This window comes from Pocillopora damicornis, chromosome 2, assembly GCF_964200805.1.
Source record: "Pocillopora damicornis chromosome 2, jaPocDami1.2, whole genome shotgun sequence".
Lineage (NCBI taxonomy): Eukaryota > Metazoa > Cnidaria > Anthozoa > Scleractinia > Pocilloporidae > Pocillopora > Pocillopora damicornis.
The window spans coordinates 164,704-180,000 of NC_142671.1; the positions used below are offsets into that span (position 1 = coordinate 164,704).

Below are 15,297 nucleotides of genomic sequence, written 5' to 3' on the forward strand. Positions count from 1 at the left end.
ACTGTCATATTCTATGATGTCTATTGTACTTGAATTGAAACGAGTAAGGAACACTGTTATGTACTCTTTGAAAGTACTATGCGACATCACAAAGTCCTTGTAGCAAAGGGTGTCGTAATGAGACCCATGCACGAGGGATTTTTCCTCGCCATTTGTATCGAAAATGGCAAATGCAAAGTCAGAGGGTCTCAGCAGGGTGGTGCACTTTTACGGCTAACGGTTAAAATTTTGGCCCTTTTACAGCTAACGGTAAAAATTTCCTTCCTTTGTGGTTTTTGGAAGATAGAAAAGGGGGTAAGTTTCTAAAGAAACTGTGGTGCTACCGGCGTCAGTGAGTATAGTAGGGTAATTGGCATTATCAAATGAGTTGATTACCTAAATTAGCCGTAAAGAGTTTAAAAGCTGTCGTTTCGAGCGTTAGCTCCTCGTAATTTGTTCTAACGAAGGGCTAACGCTCCAAACGTCAGCTTTGAAACTCCTTACAGTGGCCGATTAACTCAATCAACTCAGTTGATAATACCAGATTACCCTGTATATACATCGAGTCTCTTTTTCGGATAGCATTCTGACAATGTAAAATAGATCAATTCTATTGTCAACTTATGCTTTTAACAATTCGACCACCATTTTCCATTGTTACGTCATTTTTTAAAACTTTTCTTTTAATCACGACGGTTGAAATTTAAAAATTCTTACTCCTAACGGTTAATTCCATGGAAACCCTCAAGTGAATCCCTCTCTGGTAAACTGTACGTCAGTGTATTGGCCGTTAACGTGATGGCGAAATGCGTCGATTTCGTAGTGTCGCACGGCGGTGAATGTATAGCCGAAGCGATATCACCATTTATTACACCCAATTTGAAATCACTGGTGGTCCCTGTAATCTGATTGGCTCTCATTGGTGCGATTTATTCAAGAATCGCACCATTTTTTGCTTTAAATCGCATCATTTTTCCAGCCAATGAGGAGGCTACACTGAAAACAAAACAACCAATCAGATTTCAAGGATTCTTTAAAGTAACCGATGTAATTGCAGGAAAATGAAAGACAAAGAGTAACATGTGACAAATTTTGCAACCTTTGTTTCCAAAACTCTTGATTTTCCCCCCTAAAGAAATGGACGAATTTAATTTCAAACTAGTTCAGTTCTGCATCAATAACATATTTGAACTGACCGAGTCCTGTATTTGGGCGATTTCAAAATGGATGTAATAAACTGGTAATTGAACCTCGTGTCGTACAATTTTGGTCTGAAATCATACTTGTGATTTCAAATCGAACTCACGCTGTGCGCTCGTTCGATTTTGAAATCACACGTATGATTTCAGCCCAAATTGCACTCCACTCAGTTCAATTACCATTATTTATCGTATCGAGATGATTATTACGACTAAAAATATGTTGAACATTAATTGAAGGCCATGGAAATCATTTTAATATCAGTAATTTATCTTTATTCTCATATATTTCTGCCATGGGAATACAATCGTAAAATTTTTACAAATTTACGACGTCTACTTCACCACTTCAGTGTTAAAAGTATAAAAAATATTCTGTAAGTCTAGAGGAATGTTAATTAATTCTGACCTGGTCCCTACTTCCCAAGCTCTACTAGACTTCAAAACAATCAATGAAAATTTAGTTCTGTATCCGGCCAAAGTGAACATACTGTTAAATGTGGTAGCTAGCTAATGAGAGGGCTTCTTACCGTAAGGTTAGTAAAAATAATAACGATAACAATAACAATAATAATAATAGTGATAATAATAATCTACTGTATCCTCATACGGAGAGATACAAGCTTCTGCGAGATTATTCCATGACTTACTTTGGACCAAATTAATATGAATCCTTACAATCTGCTATTTTTAGACGTTATCTTTAATAATGGGAACTAAATCGTTGATCTAGTGCATCTCATTTGGAATTAGAATAGAACAAACTTTACGGCAAAGAGAAATTTAACCTGCTAGCTCTCTGAGTTTGGTACAATTTAAAACAAACGTTAATACTGCTCCATTCCTTTTTTTCTTAATCCGCCTTCAACCCGCTAATACACACCCATCGCCGTAACGTTACAGATTAGCAACCAAGGCCAATAGGCAAACGTCAATACTGCTCCATATTTTAACTATTTAATAAAGTACAGCTTGAAGCATCAGTAATCCGTGCCAGTTTTGACCACTTTCTGACACATTCAACTTTTTTGATCAACTGTACCTAGAGCATAAAATCCCCTGAATACAACCGGAAATCAATCAAACTAACATTAAATAGGTTCAAGCCACCTTACATCATGTAAGAAATGTGTCATGTTACTGAAGAAATCATAACTACATATGTTGCCTAAGTTTGGTTTAAGAACACTGCATCTTTTGTTAAGCATATACAAAGACTTAAGTTTTAATTTGGTCAGTTTAAAAAATGAGGTTCTTGTGAAACAACGAAAAGTCTTAAGTAATCGAAGAAGTCTTAATCACGTGTCACAACCCGGTCGGTTCTGGTGGAGCGCCGCCAAGATGGTCCGTGCTCTGATTATGAGAGCCCAAGTCATTTCTCTTCTATAACGTCTCCTTCTTCAGGTAGTTGGAAGCTGACTTGCCGGCGAAGACAGCTGTGAGCTGCAGCGCTTCCCTGGAAATAACAGCCATTCACCATTTAAGCAGTGGCCTAACTGGGTTCTAAAACTGAACAAAATCGGCCAACCACACACACTGAACACGAGGGATCGGTATCATGGCCCTACATAGAGTCATTTTGAACTTCTCAACCCTACTTAGCTTACAAAGAACTATTTGTAGGAAGGTAATTTCTAGTGTTGTAATACTGAGTTCGGGAATGGGATCGATAAAACATAATTTTTTCTCAAGGGAGCACAAAATAAACTAAACTAAACGGAATAGAAAGCTGCTAAGCAAAACAAAATAAGTGCTTAACCCTAAGAAAACAAAAAATAGCATGAATAATAAAGAAAGAAAAGAATCAGCAAAAATAAACAAACAACATAACAAAAAATGGGTTCATTACTAAACAAACCTTTGGCAGTTAAGTAATTAGTGGTTCATCGCTTTCTAAACAAAGTATACGTAAAACTGGTTAAAACATGCACAAACAAATAAACAAATATTAACATTCCGAGCACATTCCAACCGCCACGTTACTTTGTTGGCCTGCACTTTAAAGAATTGTTCATGGGTCGGTTGGTGTAGGTTGAGTCTGTCGCCAAATAATACTAACCCTAAAATTTGCTTTCTGTAAATTGGCAAGTTAATCAATATTGCCTAAGTTGGAAAATATCAGTCAAAAAGGCAGCTTTGGTTGGGTTGATACGAATGCTTCCTTTAGGGGCTGCCCATCATCTTCTCGGTTTGAGAGCGTAGGGTTGCAACGACTAACCCGACATCTACCTCAATTTGACAGATGCCTCAGTTTCGTATGCCGGATAAAGAGCGCCATTTAATTGTCTATGCAATGACGCTGAACATGTTTGAATGAGGTGGCATGAGGAACACATTGTAAGATTGAAGACACACAAGATACTAGAATGACAATTTCACATTATTCCAATGCCAATTATATTCTAATGCTTTTTTATTCTACAACACACAGAGTCGAGAGATGTGATTTTTCTAATTCTTTCCCCTTTCCATACTCCTTCCCGTAAATTTGCGAAAATTGAGTGTAGCTGAGACCGAGAGGACTTCCTTGAAAAAGAAAACCCAATTATTTTTCCAAGGAAAACAATTCCTTGTTCCCCTTTGACCCTTTAACTCCCATGAGAGACCAGAACAGAATATCTCCTTACAATATCAATACAAGATCAACTAGATAAGTGATGAGAATAAAGAAAATATCAATTTGGGGATAATTAGTTGATCCAATCCTAAATTCTCCGAACTAATATTATAAAAATTATATGATTGACAGTAAGGAGAATGACACATTTGATTTGGGAGTTAAAGGGTTAACAAACCAAAAAATAAAACAAAACAGCAAAAAGACTACAACAGAGAGAAACATTAAAATCGTCAAAAGTCGTTAGATTAGTCGACCTATATGGGAGACAAGAGGACCCGATTCGTATCCGAGAGACTCGCGGACAAACCGAAAGGATTCGTCTCTCAGGAGTTATGGACCAATATCTCTAAGCTTCTACAAACAAGTTTAGTGATATAGAAGATTTAGGGAGTGTTAGATATTTTAAATATTAAACAAAACGTTCAAAATTTAAAAAAGAGCAAATAAAACGGTTACATCAGAGCCGGGAAGTTGTTAAAAAGACAATGTACACGAGCCATAAAGCATTGTGTTCGTGCAGTTAGAAGTTTCAGGTTCATAGAACTTTACAACTATTGATAAGAAGTTCAAGCTACGAAAAGATTCAAAGGAGACTTACAGCTTTGTTTTAGACAAAACTAGTGGCTTGCTGGATTATACCGATACCAACGGACCAGCCAGCTTACAACAGACACCAATCGGTTCTACTCAAATGAACTAAATCTCAAATAACATCTTCGTATTCCGCAAAGAATTCTGATTTTTAAGTTCATGTTTGCGCCAAACTCGACGATTTAAAAGTTTTAGATCTTTAGCGTCAGTTACTCTCAAAAATTTAAAGGCTAAACTGATTAATCTTATTTTCATGCTATTTAGAAGACAGTTTGGATGGCTTTAACAATTGGCAGTATGTCAATCTATTACCCAACGGGGTACCAGAGGAAGTCTGTTAATTATACGTTCTTAAAATAACAATCAATGCCAAGGTTTTTTCCCTAGCTGTTTTTTTCTACGGTTCTATTCCTTTATTTTTTATTGCCGACATTTCTTTCAGCACCCTGTTGCCTCTCTCTTTTTCCTAGTAATTTCTTCATCAACTGTAACATCAAGATATCTATCGAAAGTCTACAGCTTCTATCAGCCGTGACGAAGAACGAACGATGACCCACAACACCCCACACGTTCAGTGAAATAACTTTAACATCATCTTTCACAAAACCTCAATGTTAACGACAATTCCTAAACCTACCCAGCTTAATTAGCTGAAGTCTAACCATTCTTCAGGTGTTGTCTTTCTTTTAGCAACAGTTCCTGCATAGTCACTGTTTATTTTTTTGTTTTGTTACATTGCATATCGTCATATTATTTAGCTCTAACTTTCTGCTAAAATACATTCCGCGGATTTGGCGTTCCAAAAATACATCGTAATAATATTTGCAAATTGATACAACGTTTAAGCACAATTCATCAAATTCATTAATAGAAAAGTCAAGTAAGAAAGTTTTTCTCCCGGAAATCTATCATTATATTTCATTTATTTCAATGAAAGATTTGCCTACGTTTCATTTATTGTGTCGTCCACATTGTTTTCGGTAAGTAAAATTTTTGAATTATCTTCGACTCGATTTTCTTCCACTTTGGTATCACTCGCTGTTTCATGTTTTTCACTAGGTGCTGTCGATGTTGGCTGTTCAGCGGTATCACTGGTGTGTGGACTGTGTTGGTTACTTACAGTCTCTTGACTGGCCGTCGAGGCCTGAGCCGAGTGAGTCGGTCCCTCTGCTTCTAGAAAGACGTCTTTAGGATCTAACAAATAGAGCCAATTCAGTTCAGAAGCTTATCATGAAATTTTTGTTGTTAAAAGGAAGACATGTTAGCATTGCAGGTAAAAATATTCCCTTTCGGTTTAGCACAACAACGATCCTTAGCCTTCATATACAGCAGGCTTATTCTACCCCTCCCCCTTTGACTGACACACACACACACACACACACACACACACACACACACACACACACACACATACCTGCACACTAAACAGAATTAAAATGGAAGAGTCAACGGTTATAAGATCGTGTTTTGCTCGTGTGTCCTCGTCTCCGGCATAATTGACGAAACAAAAAAAAATGTTTCCCGAATATTCGGTTTTTTCGTGGTTTTCTGAGTAAGAGAGTACAGATACCTCGATGAAGGAGTTCCCTTTGAAACATTATCTGTTTTTTAAACTCTCTCTATACCCTCCGATTAATAATCATAGCTTACGCAATGATAGCTTATCTCTGAATATAAGAAACTTGAGTGTTTCCAAAACTTACCAACAACGATTACTTTTTTATCTGTAGCACTTTCGTCGGCCGTTTGGCCGCCATTTCCGCTACTAGGTGTTTTTTTCAGACTTGTTTTCTCAACAGGTTTATCAGCTTCTGTAAATGATCTTGATCTTCCCTTATCGGATGTGCTACTATCATTAGTCAACGTTCTTTCTCGGTTGGTTCGATCGTTCTCTGACACGGAACGAACACGATGGATGGACCCTCCCGCGGTACGCTTCCGTGGAGACGCTTTAGCTGCAAGTTAATAAGATGATTCACGTTAAAACACAAGAAATATTAACAGACAGCACATTTAAGATGCTGTGGGATCGTCTGTAAAAGCCAGAGTACGCAAAATTTCGAGAATTACTGCCGAGGACTTAACCTGCAGGCTGTGCAAGGATACATTCTCTAAAAAAGCACACGTCCTACCACACTTAGGTGTACACTGTACCTGCTGATTTCTTGAACACGAAGTTGGACATAAATTCTTGGAATCTTGTGCAGTAAAATGATGGTCTGTGGACTGACACTGTGTCCTGCAAAGACAAAAATACGCTCAGCTATTATGATTTATTATCATTTACAATTGACAAAACCTGTTAGGCAAAAGCCAGGAAAACTTACCCCATCATGAAGAAGAGCCTTCCAACCGTGTTCTAGTTTCTTTACTATTCTGTTGGCAAAGAAGAGCATAGATTTAATTTCGTACCGTAAAATTTTAAAAGCATCAGGTATAACCTGAAAAGTGGGGTCTTTTAGTAACTTACCTGTAACTTTGTAGGATATCTATGATTCCAAGAAATAGAACCAAACGTTCTCCCTTGGCGTTACGAGCTGGAATACCACCAACCCTGAAACACAAGCACAATAGAATTAAAAGTGAGTTACCTTCGTCACTCAAGTCCCATCCGGAATAGTACTGCAGTTGTCATAATCTGTATCCGGTGTTAAGAGGGTGGACGATTCTAAGTACTCACGGTCTCTCTTCTGTTTCATTTCCTACAGTGATTGCTTCCCAAGCTGAACTGAAGCCTTCTCTTCCTTTTAAACTTCGAGTACGTGACAGAGATGTGCTGCTGCTCTCTGAAAAGAGAAGCAAGCTTCATTTTTATCACTTCTTTTTTTCCAAAAACAAATATTTTCAGTGCTTTACTACGAGCACAGTACCTGAATTAAGATGATTTTACGGTGTACATCTAAGTGATAATGAACTGTTACAAGTACATCTAATAAATGTTTGACATTAACGACAAGTCCAAATTACCGTCTAAATAATACATGTACATACTGATTAGCTAATTTAGTGTACAGTCTAGAGAGAGACTGATGAAAACACACCATGCATCGACAGTACATGGAATATTTACCAGGACTACGTGCTCTTGTTTCCCACTGTCCATTGCCAGATGTCATGAGGGTTGTATCATCAGTCGGGGAAGATAGATGACCTGATGGAGTCTCTACTCTGGTTGTTGGTTTATCAGTCGCAGGTTCACTGTTCGATCTTTTATATCTCGCTACAACATTCGTACTAGTCTCTTCTACTTTATGAATGGCAAGAAGGAGACTGTAATCCATGATTTTGAAGCTTTGTAATACCTGCACAAAACAATAAATAACATCGATTGGTCAGCAGTCAAAGCATGAACACTGGTACTCCATTGGCTTTTAATAATTGAATAAAATTATCAGTTGTTCTGACCTGTCTGTCAATCTCAATGTATGCTATAGACCATTAAATACCAGTATGAAGACACGAACAAGTACATTACAACGCTATAAGGTAGCATATATACTCAACTACTACATCACATTTGTGAAAAAAAAAAATGAGCTGAATTTGTGATTACGATGATATAATTAGGGAAAAAGTGGCAAAGGAACTAATTAAAAGGAATTGATAACTTACTCTACAATCTCGTTGGATTGTCCTCATTACTGCATTGTAAGTTTCTGGTTCAAGAAAAAGGCCCTAGAAACAAAGCAATAAGTTTGAGGAAGGTCAAATAACAATCTTTATTATGCACAATTAAGGAATTCGTGCATTTAGTCCATTAACGGTTGTGATGATTATGATGATCATAATAATAATAATAATACCACCAATAATAAAACAATAATAACATTATGAATAAAAAGGAGGATAGCTATAACAGCGATAATGATAATAATAATTTAATAATAATAATAATAATAATAATAATAATAATAATATCAATAAGAATAATCAGTGGACTGAAAGTGAGTTTTGTCAAAAAGAGCAGTTACCTCTGGGTGATCATTCAAAAAATCCAAGTCTTTAAGTGTAGGTGTTTCTTTGGCTCTTTCTGCCTTTGATGCTTTTCTTTTGTATGTTGAGCCCTATTAAAACAATGTACATGTGAATTAGTTGAAAGGATGGATGGCATATCTTGAAAATTGTACATACACCACTATGGAATAAATACAAGGGCTTTCTATTGATACATGTAGGTACCAGTTAAAGTTTATGGCAAAGAAATGTTTGTTACTGACTATTATACTAATAACTGGTGGTCACTTTTGCTTATAGATGTCAACTTGAGTTACAAACCAGTGCTATTGCAGAGGGAATCAACATGTCCAGTTTATATATTTACCTTAAGGTCATATTTAAAATGTATTTTGTATCCTCGAGGTAGGAGGTTGTTCATTATTACTAATCTGATATTCTTTCCCCCACACTACAATGAAAACAACAGTAACAGTTAGTAACAGTCATATCATTTGTGAAATTGAAACAAAAGTTCTGAACAAAGCTTTTATGTTACCTGATAACAGTATAAGCCAAAAAACTTTGGCAACAATGTTCTTTTGTTCTGATTTAAATTCTATGAGGAACATAAAAAAATTAGTCAACCAATGAATTTCACTTACTGAGTATTAGGATGCATACAAAAGACAGTGCAACAGTGAAACAATGATACCAATATGAGTGACATCATTCATGCACACAAAGTTATAACATCTAAGTGTGGAAAAGTTTTCTGTGCCCCCACCCTCTCTTCCCTGGTCACTGGTGGGAATTACTTGAGTCTCAAGTGCCTGTAGCCATGCAAGCACTAGTGCTTCTTTGATTCTGATATAATGAACATCACACAGAATATTTCCTAACCAAAATGTGTAGATAATTATAATCAACAGCATTACTCTTTCCATGTGATTTCAGTTAAGAATCACCATTGCACCTCTCCAACAAAGCATGTATTTAGCAAACATCACATGAAGACATGATACTAATTTATGTGATTGGTGTTTGTCAACCTTTTTTATTTTTTCACAAAGGAAACCACTTAAAAAGGTGTGATCCTTGTTGTTATGAATGCAATTACTCTATCTAAATGTGTTAGCAAGTGTTCATGCATTGGTTTCCTACATGCTGTAGGAACCACTCACTAAATAATATCCAGGCAACAATTTCTGAAGAAATTCTGCCTCCTTGTGTTGAACAGTTTTCACAATAAATTCGTCATCATTTGTAACATAAAACAGGGAACCACTAGCTCCTGAATTAGTAAGCTCCACCAATGGTTCATTACATAGAGCCATCTAGAGAGGAGAAAAATTCAGGAGTCAACACAGATTTTCAGTAACAATAGCCATTAGAGGGATTTCTTGCTCAACAGTTAAACTTTTACAAACTCACAAAGGAAAATAAATGCCAATCCCAATGCAAAATAAGACAATGCAGCTAAAAACTGTCTTTTCTATATGATTGAGAAAATACAAGTGCAGAAAGTTATTAGCAATATTGCCATGGGTGGAAAAAGGTTACACCGTACATATAAATTTGACCCTTCAACTCCCAAGATCTGATTGCTGATTCTCCCCTTGAGCTGCTACACATATCCTTGTGAATTAGTTATGAGAATTTTTTGTAAGATCAAGATAACAACTTCCACCTGATAACTTTGAATATTCTCATTACCTGTTTGCTGGATAATGTAAGGATATTATAGGGAGAAGTTTTCATATTGATAACTTTAGGGAGTTAAAGGGTTGTGGTTAGAAGTACTGCAAGAAACAAGCTGGAAGAATTGCCATCAAGTTGTTGATGGTTCAACTTGCCAATGCCAACTCGCCGACGTATAAAATCAAGTACAGATGTCGGCGAGTTTGTCTTCAATCCAATACAGCTTATCAGAAGAGAGATATAGAAAAGTAAAAGATATTCAGTAGAAAAACAATTTTGTTTTCTTCCTACAAAGTTTCTATGGATCTCATGGTGAATAAAGCAAGGCAAACATCACCAGTGACTATAGAAGCTTCAGATGCGAATGAGATTTATTGTGTGACAACAACACTGTAAAGACTCATCATGTCAATTGGTCAGATTTTTTTAAAAAAAACTTTGCTTTCTAGACAAGATCTTAAGTAAAAAAATAATTTTTTTATTTTTCTTTTTAATAAAAAACATGAATGACTTGGATATTCAAAAATATACAATAACAGATCATGAGGAATGAAAATAACATATTAAACCATAATTAGTGTAATGTTTCAGGCTGTAATAATTCTGGTTGCAAAGGTAAGTCAAGTTAAAAAAAAAAGTTTTAATTTAATATATTCAAAAAAGGCCAAGTCAAAAGGAGGTCCTGATTTTATTTTTCTCAAATTTTGACCAGTAATGATTGTTTTGATAATTAAATAACATCTACATGCAAACATCAACAAAAAAATTGTGCATATAAATACAAGGCCCGTTCTACAGATTTTACTTAGGGATCAGTTGGTATGTTGGTATTGAACAGTTCATTATTTTCTAAGGCTAAGGATTTCACTAATGATGATAATAGTAATAATAATAATAACAATGATAAAAATAACAATAAAACTACAGTATCAGTGAAACAATTGTATACTGCAGCTATGTATGTAACAATTTTGGTGAACATTGTCACTGATCTGTTGAAACAAAGTAGGGGGAAGGAAGGGAACAAATACTTTGAATTTTGGCCAGTGGTACTTAGTCAAGGGCAATGCTAATTTAAAGGATTTACAGGATGTCACATTGTCTTATGTTGTATTATGCAGTGCCCTGTCCAAATTCTTCTTTAGAAGGTGATCTCTGATTTTAATGACTAAGACTGCCTTACTAGAAAAAAAATGTTAGGATCATCTGAACTGTAAGAGGTATATGATTAAAATTCTAACTCCACTTGTTAAGATCAGGTTGTAGGATTTATAAGTTTCTTTAACTTTTCCTTGTGCAGGATGCTTAACAAACTAAGCCAACCTTGGCTTTTTGAGGTTGTGTTGTTCACCATATTCAAATCAAAGAAAAGAGTATTGAGAAAAATGTACAGATAATGGTTAAATGAAACTTAAAAAAAGGACTTTTTGGGGCTATGCTCAAGTACAGTGTATCTATGCAGAAGCTCAGTAGTCTCAATATTTAAGAACCAGTAGTTATATACAAGATAATTTCCTTATATAAGTATATGTGATGTTACTTTTCTAAGAAAAATAAGAATCATTTGAAGGAGCCAAAAAGGCTCTTCCTCTTACCATAAATTCAGCAGGGTTCATCAAAAACAAATCCCGAAAATATCTATGGAATAAATATGAAAGAATGCAATATTTAAGCAATCTGGGAATATTTTTTTGAATCTACAGCAGTCTCAGTACAATTATTCTTTTCAAAGCTTTATCACCAAAATAGTTTTATTTGAATTTTCATACACTGTACATTAGTAACATCTCAAAACAATAACCTGAGACCTTTTATATCAAATGAGTGCAAAGAGCATAAACATACCTAAAAGCAACTGGAGAGTATGATTTGAATTTAAAATCACTAAACCGATGGGATGGGGTCTCTCTTGATCCTTCACTGTAAAAAAAAACAAAAAAAAACCATTACTTCATAGAGTAAATTCCCAGTAGTGCTTAGGTAAACAAACCTGATAAACTAACATGTTACTAAACACTAGGCCAAAACCCTACACACATTTATGAAATGACTGCTATGTGCCATCAAAATCCCTTTAGAAAGTCCCAATGCATAAATTTAGTTCTAGTATAGGTTTCCTATGTCTATCAATCAGGGGAATCTACCTTGGAAATATAACAGTTTCTACTTCTGCAAAATCTTGCATCAACACATCTCGCTCTGGTTTAGCTGATAGTCTTCCAACCTGAAAGACATATACACTGTTCAGAATCTTAAAACACAGAAGGTGTGCCATTGACAGCTGTTATACACAAGAATGTTTGACAAGGAACTCACAGTGAATCCAATCCCAAGTTGAATGGCTGCCATAAGCGCTGATGAGGGAGTCTAATATGTAGTTCAAAAACATGGGTTAGTAAAATTTTTAAGACAAGTTTCATTTATTTTGAACAATAATTCCTATTTCAGAGAGATCATCAAATAAATTGTAATGACTTAATATTTTTTGAAGTGGTACATATAATTCATGCAAGAAAGTACAAATGCATCAGCATGTATACCACTTTTTCTGCACTTATTGAAACCTTAACTAAGATTAATTTTTCATGTCCTTGATTAAAAGCTTTCAGACCCAAGAATTAATGTTTTCTCACTTACCTTTTTGTATGTGGTTTCTCCTGTTTCATCCACCCTGCGATGTCCAATCTTGGAACGTGGGGTGGGAGGATTCTTTTCTTTGTCAGTCGATGTGAAGGACTGTGTTCGAGACATCTGAAAATGTCAAGGCACGGATACAAAAATGCATTAATCAGCTCCATCTTTAAAAGACATTTCTTTTAGGAACTGTTCAAATCATGTTTTTCACTATCCTTTTGGTATAAATTCAAATTAATACCTCAAACATTTCCATGCCAGTTTGTTAGGAATGAGGCCAAGAAAAAATGTTACAAAACTGAGATATCCATTTATCTAGCTTAAACATAGATGTTGTCTAGATATTGAAATTATATTTACACTGAGCCAAAAGCTGGTATGATACTCCAAGTATGTTGCAATCATTGTTAACTTCTTGCATGAGGGCTAATGAGCTAAGTAGCATTCTTCATGCTATTAAACAACCATTCACCAAAATGGAGGTGGCTTGTGATGGATATTTACTGAGCCACAAAGCAGAAAGGTTAATACACATCTCTATCCACTGACACAAGTTTTAATGAGATAATATAGCACAAAAATATGATTTCAACTCATTCATACCTACAATGATTACAAATTTTTTGGGTGAAAATCCCATGTAAGTAGCTTGGAGGTGAATAGCAGAGGATGAATTAGAGTTTGAGTAACCAATCAGAGCCCACCTTTAACACTATTTACTCTTTTAGTACAAACTAAAGCTTGATGTTCGAAGGGGTAATGATTTTAGCTATCACCTTTTGGTGTGAACACTAAGTAAATAATAAAAACAAATGATGATAAAATTATACCAACAATAATGATAACAAACTCAGTAAAATTAAGTTAGAGTAATAATATGCTGAATGTCAAAGCACTTTTAACAACAGACCCCACTTTCTGTAATAACCATTGGGATGTTGGCAGATCACATGGTTATATTGCTGGACAAATGACATGGTAGACTGAAGAGTTCTCAGTGAGACAGAGAGACCCAACAATCACTCTGAAAACACTACTTCCCTTGAAGTAAACTGTGCTGCTGCTCTAATGGTTAGGTGAAATTTTCAACTTCTTTCTGTTACTGAATGATGTACTTTCAAATGAAATTCAAAGGCATTGAGACTTTGAACTAGTTGGAAAAAAACTATGTTTGGTCAGCTGACTGCTGGCCAAGCAGGTGAAATATTTCTATGTCAGCCTTAATTTCCTAATGTAACATCCTTGTTGACAGGCTTCATTAATCTCTTACCCCTAAGGGGGTAGGGTAAGTGGAAAGGAATAGGAACAACCCATTGAGCTGAAAATTTTAGAGTGGAATCAAATTAAATTGGAAAAAATTTTTCTTCAGTCACTTAAAAGGCTGTTGAAAATTCTTCAAAAAATTGAAAAAATGATGACAAATTATCTTTTAAAAAAAGGGATTGAAGGATTGAATGAGCACTTCATAAAGATTGCTACAAACTCAGTTGAAGTTGGAATAAAGCGCTGTACATTTGAAGTTAAACGCTTTAGACAAAGCAGTGTTCATCACTAGTAACCAGCATTTTAAATAGGTCTTAGCGATAGCTATTGCTACCAATGAATTTTTGTAAAATTTCGTTTTAGTCTCAGATGCCATTCCCGGAATTACGACAAGAGCACCCACAAGCTTATATCGTAAGAGCTGAGCGTAAAACGTCTAATTTTCCGCAAAAGTGTTTCAGTTTACCTCCAAAGGTGCTGGTTTGGTCTTCGGCTTAACTGATGAGTTCGCCAGCGTTACTTTATATGAGTTTGTCCCTTTCGCTTGAAAATGAAAAAATATTTTTAGCCAAGTCAATATTCAGGGAAGATAGACATAACTTGAGCAATAAGCAGCGACCTACTCAAACAGATATATTTTGCAAATAGCACGCCGCTCTCAAAGATCATACCGGGTTGTTTTTAAACACAAATCTTACAAGCCAAAGAGAAGCAAGAACTACGAATAAATAAATGATGTCCTCTGCATGATCTTACCTGGTTCCAAATTCAGGCTCAGCCCAGTCGCCATACGCTTTAACCTTTGTCACATAAAAAGCAAAACACTGCCGGGAAACAATTACTTCCCGTGCTCAACGACATGCATGTCACAAGTTTTACGATTAAATTTCAAATACTTTGGATACTCTTAAAGTGTCCTCTAGTAATATTTCAAGAGGAGGTGAGATCAGGAGATAAATAACATAATTTACGAAGAAATACCGTTCACCACCTCAAAGCAAAACAGCATCTTTGTATTCTCGCCAGTAAGGCCTGATGGGTAAAAACACTCGAGACCTGTCAATAACTTGTCGGCTCAAAAATCGCGAAAGTTCGACATGAGCGATGATTTCCGATTGTTAGGAAATCATGGCGGGCTGAATGCAGACTAATATGAGGAATTTCTTTAGGGCCTTGTCACTTTCACATGGATCCTGCAAACCTCCCTGGAAAATATTATTTTTCGGAACAGATCGGTTCGCTGTCCACTCACTGAAGGCTTTGCATGAAAATCAGAGGTTCGTGAGAACTGTTTGTGACACGTGCGAAAATACACACTTTTCGGTGGCAGGCAAGAAACATTTGTAGACATCTGCGCCACGCTAAAGTGCGCCTTAT

The 15,297-nt window shown here is 35.9% G+C and overlaps 2 protein-coding genes across 9 annotated transcripts in view; one reads left to right on the top strand and one right to left on the bottom strand.

The window, feature by feature from the left end:
- Positions 1-1,431: 1,431 nt before the first annotated feature.
- LOC113685063 (phosphatidylinositol 4-phosphate 5-kinase type-1 alpha) lies at positions 1,432-14,955 on the bottom strand. 5 transcript variants are annotated; one of them, XM_027202520.2, is made up of 21 exons: positions 14,677-14,955; positions 14,387-14,463; positions 12,661-12,774; positions 12,340-12,390; positions 12,168-12,247; positions 11,869-11,943; positions 11,619-11,661; positions 9,507-9,659; positions 8,882-8,941; positions 8,711-8,794; positions 8,361-8,453; positions 8,002-8,064; positions 7,460-7,691; positions 7,070-7,175; positions 6,860-6,943; positions 6,717-6,765; positions 6,544-6,628; positions 6,093-6,344; positions 5,510-5,583; positions 3,037-3,071; positions 1,432-2,634 (listed from the first exon to the last, which is right to left on the bottom strand). In XM_027202520.2, the coding sequence occupies exons 1-20, from the start codon at positions 14,708-14,710 to the stop codon at positions 3,054-3,056; spliced, it is 1,827 nt and encodes a 608-aa protein (XP_027058321.1). In that variant the 5' UTR covers positions 14,711-14,955; the 3' UTR covers positions 1,432-2,634; positions 3,037-3,053. The 5 variants fall into 5 exon arrangements, with proteins under 5 accessions (XP_027058321.1, XP_089050629.1, XP_027058319.1 ...); XM_089194503.1 differs by having other exon boundaries at positions 5,337-5,583; XM_027202518.2 differs by lacking the exon at positions 3,037-3,071.
- Positions 14,842-15,297, top strand: part of LOC113685064 (methionyl-tRNA formyltransferase, mitochondrial) — an 11,138-nt gene continuing 10,682 nt past the window's right edge. Inside the window, exon 1 of one of the 4 annotated variants that reach the window (XM_027202522.2) lies at positions 14,842-15,197. In XM_027202522.2, coding sequence (XP_027058323.2) covers positions 15,061-15,197 — 137 coding nt within the window. In that variant the 5' untranslated portion in view covers positions 14,842-15,060. The remainder of the gene's footprint in view (positions 15,198-15,297) is intronic. The other 3 variants (XM_089194581.1, XM_089194571.1, XM_027202523.2) reach the window with 3 other exon arrangements.

What these genes read in the sequence shown, in the direction of transcription:
- LOC113685063 (XM_089194499.1), bottom strand. Translation starts at nt 14,710, where the DNA reads ATGGCGACTGGGCTGAGCCTGAATTTGGAACCAG. An exon ending in TTGGCTTATACTGTTATCAG is followed by an intron (nt 8,795 to 8,881) that starts GTAACATAAAAG and finishes TTTTCATTGTAG; the next exon opens with TGTGGGGGAAAGAATATCAG. An exon ending in GATATCCTACAAAGTTACAG is followed by an intron (nt 6,766 to 6,859) that starts GTAAGTTACTAA and finishes CTTTGCCAACAG; the next exon opens with AATAGTAAAGAAACTAGAAC.